Genomic DNA, 9917 nt, shown 5'->3' on the forward strand with positions numbered 1-9917 from the left:
TGAGATGTTTTTTTACTGTTGACCATCAGAGGAACAATTTTGATAAGAGTTTCTTTTAAAACTTCAGTGACTGTTTGCATCATTAATTCTATTTGCAACTTAACCAAAAACATTTTGTGCAAATTAGAAACTTTTTTGTTTTTAATGTTTATTTTTGAGAGCAGAGAGAGACAGAGCACAAGCAGGGGAGGGGCACAGAGAGAGGGATACACAGAATCCAAAACAGGCTCCGGGCTCTGAGCTGTCAGCACAGAGCCTGACGTGGGCTCGAACTCACGAGCCTTGAGATCATGACCTGAGCTGAAGTCGGATGTTTAACCGACTGAGCCACCCAGGTGCCCCCAAATTAGAAACTGCTAACCCTCATATAAGAATGAATAAAACTCATAATACAAGGCATATAGGGAAAATACATGATGCTTGATATAAGGAACATACGTGTTTGTGTTGTAGTGAATAATTAGCAACAACAACCTTATTTTGGACTCAACTAGTCTCTGAATTTTAAAATAAAAGGCATTTTGAAAAATGAAAGGAATTAAATTCAAAATGTGCTGTCCTATATTTGCAGTATTTTTCTAGTTGTAGTAATTAGGATAATTGTTAAATTCTTGCTACAAATAAACACTTTCTTTTAAAAGTAAGTTGAGGGGCACCCGAGTGGCTCAGTTGGTTGAGTGTCTGACTCTTGATTTTGGCTCAGGTCATGATCTCACCATGGTGAGTTCGAGCCCCACGTCAGGCTCCACACTGAGCACGGAGCCTGCTTGAGATTCTCTCTCTTAAAAAAAAAAAAAAAAGAAAGAAAAAAGTTGAAATTAGCTAACAGTTATTTTGATGTAATTATTAAACATGAGAAAATGTTATTTGTGAGAAACCGGGAACAACACGTGAGACATATCTGCATTTGTCTGGCATTTGATAACTGAAAACATTTTTTTTTTTTAACATTGTACTCTTGGGTCCCCAAGTCAACATTATCCAGATTCTTTGATCCTGTTCTTTTTCAGCTACTTCCTCCCCCCCCATAAAAGGCCGACAATAAATGATTTAAAGCAAAACCCCTGAGAAATAGAAATTTAGGTGCTTCATCTATACCACGTCTTTCATGGTATTATTACTTAACATTTTTAAGAAATTAGATTTTTACTAGTAAAATGTTACTAAATTTACTTCCCAGCAGCAGCCCAAGACAAGGATACACTTGAAGTCGTTAAAGCTCTAGCTAAGTCAGAACTTCAAAAGGCCAATAACTAACAGTTCTGGAGACAGAGCCATCTGGGCAAAATGTTCCTTCTAAAACAGGGACAGAATATTCTCGGAGATCTTCATAGATTATGTTAGTGTTAGCCAACATACTACCGATTTGGACTGAGCATTTCTGGGTAAGCCTCCTGACTCCGTCAGACTCGCTGCTAGTTTTATAAGACCATTTGAACTGAGTTCTTCACCTACACATAGATTATAGACATTAAACCTCTTTAGGAGAAATGCATATTCAAGCTGTTAGTAGATGAATTAAATATTACACTGAAATACATAATAGAGGAAACACTCTGGTCCTTTGAAATTTAAATTTTTAAATCCTTTTTATATTGGCAGAAAGGATTTGATGTATTCAATGCACTAGATTTGATGGAAAATAAGACCTTCTTGGAAAAACTCAAGTTTGGCATAGGAGATGGCAATTTGCAGTATTATCTGTACAATTGGAGATGTCCAGGAACAGATTCTGAAAAGGTAAGTGAAGTTGACACACCCTTTATAAACTTCATACATTTACCTAGGAAATCCCATACTTGCTTCCCTTAGGATTGGTAAGGTGTTTTTTAGTACCTTTTAAAACATACAGATCTGTTACACTATAATTTATTTTTTCTTGCTTACCTGTTGTGTTTCTTCCCTCCCTAGGTTGGACTAGTATTACAATAGATGGATATTTCTATTTCTAGAACTCTGGCATCATCATTTGTTAATATTCTATTTAATGATTCCTGGAACTGCCATTCCAAAGAAGAATAAAATAAAAGCACAACTTCGGCAAAATCGATGTCGTCGGTAACAATCAGAAAAGATGAAAAAACACCCATACGTGACCAACAGTACATCTTTCTAGCTAGAATGTTAACATTCTTTTTTTCCACTGTTCACCTATTTGTAGGAGGGATGAAAGGGTACAAAGAGCACATTCCTCGAATTTTCAGACTTTTGGCTGTCTCCTGATGAAGAGAAGGGATTTTTCCTCTCTGTAGAAAAGGGACTGTTTTTCTAGGGACTGAACAGAAGTCACAGAATTGTGTAAGCACATCTTTGCTGTTGTGTGGAGATGAACTGCTGCATTTCTTTGATTAAGTGTTGGTCTGTTTGTCCATGTAACAGAATGAAGGATCCGCCCGGCAAATCGGTACTTCCCCCCCTTGCACAGTGTGACTGACAGCGTTTATGGAACCGGGACGTGTGTAACTCAGTGAGGAGTGGGGGGTGTCTAAGTATATAGTGAGATCAAAATGTACCGGGGACTAGTAAGCACATTTATTTCTCCAGGAGCAGAGGCGCCAAATAAGTAAACACATAGGTTTGTACTTTGATCTTCAACAGGTCAGTGGATTGGTTTCAGAAGCAAAGTTTTGTGCAAACACGGTCTCTGTGAGTCTACACCCATGGCTGACTAGACTTTGCTGCTGCTGCACATACTCGCTTCTTCTCGGCAGCAACAAGAGATGTGAGGCAAAGAAAATAAAAGCTCTAAAGCCAAAAGAAATGCTCAGTGGAATTTATTAGTGCTATCAGGACATTGATAGTTTGAATGTTTTTATTACTTATGCAAAATTGCACATGTTCCTTTATGCTGACTTTAATTTATCATGAAAGCTGTCATGCTAATGGAAAATGTTATTTGTAAATAAGTGTTCATAATTTTGTTACTGATGGTGTTTTTATCTAGAATTTGAAAACCAGTTTTCTCAGTGTACATATCTACGTGCATATTAACTGCCAGTAGTCCAGGAGGGGGAAAACGTGAACGAGGCCACGTGGAAACTGGCTTTGGCTCAAATACCACAAAGTAGATATACTTGTTCCTGCCTTTACTGTACCAGTGCCTAGGCTCTTCAGTCCAGAAAAATTGCATTTTCGACAATATGACAGTCTTTATGTTGTAAGTGGTCAGATGAAACTGGTCATACCTTATACCAGGCAGGACCTAGCAAACTATGGCCCATGAGCCAAATCCAGCCCATCACCTCTTTTTGTACAGCCCGTGAGCTAAGAATGGTTTTTACATGTTTGAATGGTTCCGGGGGTGGGGGTGGGGGTGAGGATCAAAGAAAAATAATATCTTGTGATGTGAAAATTGTAGGAAATGCAGATTTCATCATCCATATATAAAGTGTCGTTGGAACTCAGCCACACTCACTTGCTTACGCATTTCCTGTGGCTGCTTCACACTACAAAAGGCAGAGTTGTGTTATTCTGACAGCACTGTATGGCCCCAAAGGCCTAGCGTATTTACTACCTGGCCCTTTACAGAAAAAAAAATTTTGTCAGCTCTGACTTAACACTAAAGAGCTGAAAGCCACTTTCCGCACAAGATTAAACCTACAGCCGTGGCAGCCCCGAGACCACCACTAGAGGGCGCCCGGGGGGCCACAGTAGTGCCTGAGGACGGGGATGGTTTCTGAAGACCAATGATTCGGACCCAACTGCACTACCCCATTCTTCCTTAACAGGAGAGTGGCTTTGGAAGCAAAACTGAACTAATTCATTGAAACACCAAGAATTAAGTAAACGGGATTTTTTTTTTAATTAAAAAAAATTTTTTTTAATGTTTATTCTTGAGAGAGACAGAGAGAGTGAGTATGAACGGGGAAGGGGCAGGGAAAGGGAGACACAGTACCCAAAGCAGGCCCCAGGCGCTGAGCTGTCAGCACAGAGCCCCACGCGGGGCTCTAACTCACGAAACTTGAGATCATGACCTGAGCCTGAGTCAGGTGTTTAACCACCTAAGTCACCCAGGCACCCCAAGTAAATGGAATTTTAAGTTTATCTGGACTCAAGGCTCTAGCTGGGAATTAGGGATTTTAATTTAATCTGGCATCAAGACTATAGTTGGGAATTATATTCCACTCATTTTTATGGCACAGTCTTACATGAAGCAGGTTTTCAAATAATTGCAGAATTGCCAAATTTTATCACAAGCTCCCCTCGTGATGAGACTATGGCACTTTTCCTTTGTTTACATAATTCAGTTGTAGAATTCAGTTTTCCTGTCATTTTTAAATGCACTAGTTAATAAATGTCACATTTCCCTCTTTATAATTTAGGCAGATTACCAGTAAATATTTCAAAATTGAAAATCCGTAAAATCACTTGTGTTGATAAAGTTATTAGGACTAAATTTTTTTTTAATGTTTCTTTTTGCGAGAAAGGGAAGGGAGGGGCAGGGAGGAAGGGGGACAGAGGATCCCAAGAGGGCTCCACACTGACAGCAGAGAACCTGATGCAGGGCTTGAACTCATGAACCATGAGATCATGACCTGAGCCGACTTTGGATGCTTACCGACTGAGCCACCCAGGCGCCCTATCAGTTTACTTTTTTTAATTCTCTTCCTGACTTATTTCACCTAATTACCGGCCTACTTTGTACCCATGTTATATTTCCAAGAAAGTAAGTTAGCCACGTAAAGGGGTGAACTTCAGCCATTCAAAATACCGTGTCTGGCTTTTTTTTATGAACATTAAGCCTTTCTCCCAAGCTCATGCATTTGCCTACCTACAAAGTTAAATCAACAGGAAGTTAAGAAAAAAAGATTTTTTTGTGATGTCTTTTTTTTAATTTCTATCTTAATGTTTATTTATTATTGAGAGACAGAGAGAGACAGAGCATGAGCATTGGAGAGGCAGACAGAGGGGGAGACACGGAATCAGAGGCAAGCTCCAGGCTCTGTGCAAGCTGTCAGCACAGAGCCCGATGTGGGGCTTGATGTGGGGCTCAAACCCGCAAACCGCGAGACCATGACCTGAGCCGAAGTCGGTCGCTTAACCCACTGAGCCACCCAGGTGCCCCGTTTTTGTGATGTTTGTGAAGACGATGTATTGTTTGGTGTTTGGTAGCTCTTTTAAAGCTGATGATGCATCTGCAGTCCGCTCTCACCGGCAGCACTAACTAGAACCTGTTTACTGTGGCACGCCTTCCAAGCCTGCCAGAAAGATGTTAAGTGTCGTGGGATGCAGATTTTCTTGCTTACTAGCATTGGTACCAGCCTCTTGGAAAGTGAATTTATACAAGCATGGACGTTAGTCGCAATAAACTTTTGTTACGATATTCGTACTTCTGGATATTTTCTGCACTTAGTGTTTTCAAGCGTCAGCCCATCCAGCTATACAAAGAGTCTTACACATATGAAACGGATGTTACTAAAAGTATTCAAGAATATACGTAAAAATAACGCATTTTATTAGTTCCAAGGCTTCTTCGTAAAGTGTCATCTTACAACTGTGCGAAACGATAAGTTGACCCAAGATTACTTTGAGGTCGTTTTTTTACCTTTGGGTGGTTTCCTTATCTTACTGGGGTTTGGAATCAGTTTCTTTATTTTAAGGGGTTGTAACACCACAGCCTGCTGACTTCCAACAAGCTTTCTTTTCTGTTTAGAGAGGTCTTCAAAGGACGTGTCCAAAATCTCTCTGTCTCGGCTTTCTGAGGACGCAGTGTCTAAACTTGCCCCGGAGTCCTCGGGTCTGCCTTGAAGCCAGGGCACGTGTAAGCTGGGTACTCGGGGAATTATAGCTCTGACTTCAGCGTCAAAGGCTGTGGTGGTCTTTTTGAACCCCAAGGCCAGGACGCACTTCAGGCCGATGACCGGTGCGAGCCTCTCGCTGAGCCGGGGAACCTGACAAGCGGGAACCGCCCGGCTCAGACTTAACTGAATCAGGTGCGAGGTGAGGATGGCGGGCTTGGCTGACCTGCACACCAGGACCAGCAGCAGCCCGTTCCTTTCCAGAGCGCGGGTGACTTCATTGATGCCAATGGCGAGCTGCTTCCTGACGTCCACGGGGGTCCACCCCGACCCCTGCTCGCTACCTTCTGGCGGTTTCTCCTTCGGGCCCTCGCCCTTCTCAACCTCTGTGCCACACCTGTCTGGGCTTGGTTTTTTTAAAAACTGCTTTCTCTTTTTCTTCTTATCCTCAATCTTCCGAAGCCCAAGAGATTTAAATCTGTCTTCAAGCGTCTGCAGTATGAAGTGCATGTGTTCTCTCTCGAGCGCGCTCCAGCAGATGGCGTAAGGGTTGTTCAGCGAGGTCTTTACGGTTAAGGGTCTCGTCTTCCGAACGGAGCCCCTCCCCGGTGCCTGAGGAGCCGCGGCCATTCCGAAAAATCTCTCGCGGAGAAGCAAACGACAAAGTAAAACTCGTGTTACTGGCAGTGCATGTCATAAGAGTATCCTGTCTGTACTTTGGTTCTCGATGGGCCACAGCAAGCCTCGTTCCGCAGAACTGATTACGTGACCATACACGAGACCTCTTTTAAGACTAAGGCATTTATTTTCCCCATTTTTTCATGACTTTGTCTTTATTCGTATACAGGCAATATATACATGTTTTTGCATTACTGCAATCACCGTGACGTTCTATTTATTTATTTCCTTTATTAAAAATGTTCCATGTTTCTACCCGTTCATGGTCATTCTTTTAAGGACTGCGTGGTATTAATCTTACAATTCTGCCAACGTTTTCTAAGATGCTCTCCAGTCAGGCTTCATTCAGCAAACACTCCCTGAGCACCTCCGGCGTGCAGGCAGCGTTCCAGTCGCCGGGCTCGGCAGGGAACCAAAACCAAGTCCACCTGCACACAGCTCACTGTGAGCGCCCGGAAGCCTCTGCCATTCAGGATTACCGACCAGGTGTGAGTTACTCCACGCACACGGCCAAATACTCAAATGATAGTTTCGTTCTATGCCCTTTGTAAGCCTCCCTCCCTCCCCAGACCCTAAGCTTCTGTGTGACCCTCCTCGAACATCTAGAGACACGGGCGTACATTCCCCCTGCCCGGTTATTCCAAGAGACTGCTCCTCCAACTGGCAATCTGCTGAAAATCAGGGGAATTTTGTCCTGAAACTTGAAAAATAGGAAGGCTCCTTCTTGGGAAGCTGTTGTAAACCACTGATGTGGGAGGCACATCCTGGCTCTCCTTCCCAGAGCAAGCGCACTTCTCTTCCCTCACTGTTATGCCTCGCTTCTTCCTGGGGCTCAGCCCATAGTGACCTACGTGGCAAAGCTGAAGGGGGCTAAACAAGCCAGCCCCCGACGAGTCTGGCGTCTGGAACTGTCCCGGTTTTCAGGTAACCAGACGTTCTCCTTCCAGACAGTCCCTCATTCCAAACCACGTATCCCACCGAGGCCTGCCTTCCCCGACATGCCCCCTGCACAATGAAGTCCGCTCCAGTTAAACTTCCACTCACCCAGGCTGGCTACTACTGATGGTGACAGGCGTCTCTGTGGAGCGTGTCAGAAGCGAGAAGGCACTTTCTCCACGTATCACTTGATCCTCACTCAACTCCCGTATGATTGCCCAACGTGTGGGTAAGAAAACAGCCTTGACTTGAAGCGCCTGGCCCAAAGTCACAACCGGTTTTCCGGACCCAAATTTGATGCCCTTTCAATCCTGGCTGCACCTCAAAAATAACCTGTTGCCTTTCAAAACCTACGGATGGGTTGGTCCTTATACCGCACGTACTGAACTGGGAGCCCTGGGAATAGGGCCAGGGCGTCTATACTTGTAAAAAGCTGCCCAGGTGAATCTGATACTGAACAGGGTTACGAACTGCTGGGGTAGGGCTGTGGAAAACTGGACGGCCTTGGGAAATGGCCTCCTGACCTCCACCGGTCACTCCTCCTCCTAAGTCACCTTCTAACAGAAATCCAAAATTCAGCTCCTTCAGGCAAGGTCAGACCCTGTTCGTGCCAGTTCTGCCGGAGCCTCTGTATCTGCCGCAGAAGCCCACTGCACAGCACTCCTCGTCCTGCATTTTCCCCGTGTTCCCCTCAAGCTCCGGGAATCAGGAAGTGGGGACTGGGGGAGGCTGGCATCAGCTTGAAGGTGGTCATGAAGACGAGCAAGACAAATCTAACAGGGCTCTTGCCAAACCGCGAGTCCGTCCGCGTGCCTCGGTATCCGAACAGCACAGAATACTTAAATCCTTCAGTAAATACTTACAGTTATGTGCTCCGGAGGGGAGGCCAAGACAGGCGTGGGAACTCCCGCCTTCAGAATCTAGCCGGGGAGATGAGAACCAAGCAGTTCAATAAGCACATGATCCAGAAAACAAAGTACTGACTGATGAGAAGTAACAGTTTTGGAGGAGAAAAACAGGCCTTGCTGAGGTGCCTTTTGTGCTATGTCTTGGGGGCATCCACGACCTAGAAGATCAAATGCAAACCCTCTAAGGTGACATACAAGGCCCTCCCCACTCTGGCCCCCCGTCTCCCCACCAGCCTTTCACCTTCTATGCCCCACCAGGCAGGATCACACCCTGCCACGGAACCACATATTGTTTAACGAGGCCTCCAGTTTCCCAGCTCTACATGTTCAGACACACTATTCCCTCTGCCTGCCTCAATACTCTCCCACCTTCAGCCCCACCACCACCGTTCTTTCTTCCGGTATTTCTGGATTACCCACAATGCACGGAGCCATAAAGTACCAAGTACAAACCATTCCTGGCCTCACTAGGCTTAGAGTCCATGAAAAAGACGTATCAGCAGGTAATAAAACAAGACGTGCACACTGAGGTCTGGAAACTGCAGGATAGTAAGCACGCGGCAGAAGCCTGACTTAATTGAGGGGGTCAGCAAGGAAGTCCTGGAGAAAGTGACCTTTTTAACCCTACATCTGAAGAGTGCCTGCCAAAGGGAGTATGAAGCCGAAAGGGTATCGCAGGGAACACATTCACGGAAGTGAAGTAAGTTCAAGGTCTCTGGGGCAGAGATGCTAGAAACGGTGAGGTTATTAGCAAAGGCAGACAAAGACCACAGGGTGAAAGTCCTTGCAAGCCTTGTAATGAGAAGCAACCGTAACGTTTAAAGCAGAAGAGTGGAGTGATTAGAAAGGCAATGCAGAAAGATCTTCGTGGATTCCCGGCCTGGTGGCGTCCTCTGCCAGGAGTGGAAGGCGCAAAGAGGTTCCCAGAGAGTCGCCGCGGAGGGAAAGGCACAGAAATACATCCTAGCTCAAACAGTTAAGAGATAGAATCTACTCGGCTTAGTGTCATCAACCGGGAGTGGAGCAGAGGAAGGCCTCAGAAATGCCTACCGGATCCGGTAGCAGAGGGGAGGACGGCCTCAGTTCCCGGGGGCTGCATTCCTGTCCCAGAGTCACCCCTTCCCCGTGCATGCCCCCCACCCCCCCGTATTTAGTACCCTCGTTCCTCACTACTTACCATACCGAACTGTAGTTACCTTGTGGTCCGTCCCCGCTTCTAGGCAGCGGAGCACTGAAGGACCAGGGTGGACTATGTCTTACGATTTCTCGTACCTACAGACACTTAACTCCAGGAGGACAGAGGGGAGTAAACCGAGGGCCGGAGGCAGGAAAGTACGCGGGTCCGGGCGAGGGGGGTGCGGCCCAGGAGACGGGGTTCCCGGGGAAGACCTGGGGAGTTCGCGAGCCCACCGCCCCGAGGCCTCCGCCCTCCGCGGCGCCCCGGGCTCGATCCCACCCGGCGCGCCCCTCCCGTCCTCCGCGTCCCCCTGGTCCGACTTCCACTAACGACCGCGACCCCACCGCGCCCACGTGCGCCGCGACACGCGTGCGCAGAGCCCTCGCCCTACCCGGCCCCGCCTTCCGAACGCTCAGAGAGCTTCCCATCCCGTCATCCCGCCTTGACACTCACCGGGGAGAGAGTCTGCCCACAGCGTCG

At 46.1% G+C, this 9917-nt stretch overlaps 2 protein-coding genes across 5 annotated transcripts in view; one reads left to right on the top strand and one right to left on the bottom strand.

Moving 5' to 3' along the window:
* The window catches only part of NMT2 (N-myristoyltransferase 2), a 76003-nt gene extending 71618 nt beyond the window's left edge, over positions 1 to 4385 (top strand). For 3 of the 4 annotated variants that reach the window (XM_019460691.2, XM_019460689.2, XM_019460690.2), the window contains 2 exons: positions 1603 to 1740; positions 1912 to 4385. In XM_019460691.2, coding sequence (XP_019316236.1) covers positions 1603 to 1740; positions 1912 to 1932 — 159 coding nt within the window. In that variant the 3' untranslated portion in view covers positions 1933 to 4385. Of the gene's footprint in view, positions 1 to 1602; positions 1741 to 1911 lie in introns of those variants that run through there. The other variant, XM_019460692.2, reaches the window with a different exon arrangement.
* A 1053-nt stretch (positions 4386 to 5438) lies between these two features.
* On the bottom strand, positions 5439 to 6940 carry RPP38 (ribonuclease P/MRP subunit p38). Its single transcript, XM_019460699.2, has one exon. The coding sequence runs from the start codon at positions 6366 to 6368 to the stop codon at positions 5523 to 5525; it is 846 nt and encodes a 281-aa protein (XP_019316244.2). The 5' UTR covers positions 6369 to 6940; the 3' UTR covers positions 5439 to 5522.
* Positions 6941 to 9917: the final 2977 nt, after the last annotated feature.

The sequence above is a fragment of the Panthera pardus genome, unplaced genomic scaffold (genome assembly GCF_024362965.1).
Source record: "Panthera pardus isolate Hobbes unplaced genomic scaffold, ASM2436296v1 HiC_scaffold_6, whole genome shotgun sequence".
Taxonomy (NCBI): domain Eukaryota; kingdom Metazoa; phylum Chordata; class Mammalia; order Carnivora; family Felidae; genus Panthera; species Panthera pardus.

Excerpts from the sequence above, each read along its gene's own strand:
- RPP38 (XM_019460699.2), bottom strand. The coding sequence starts at position 6,368 with ATGGCCGCGGCTCCTCAGGCACCGGGGAGGGGCTCCGTTCGGAAGACG.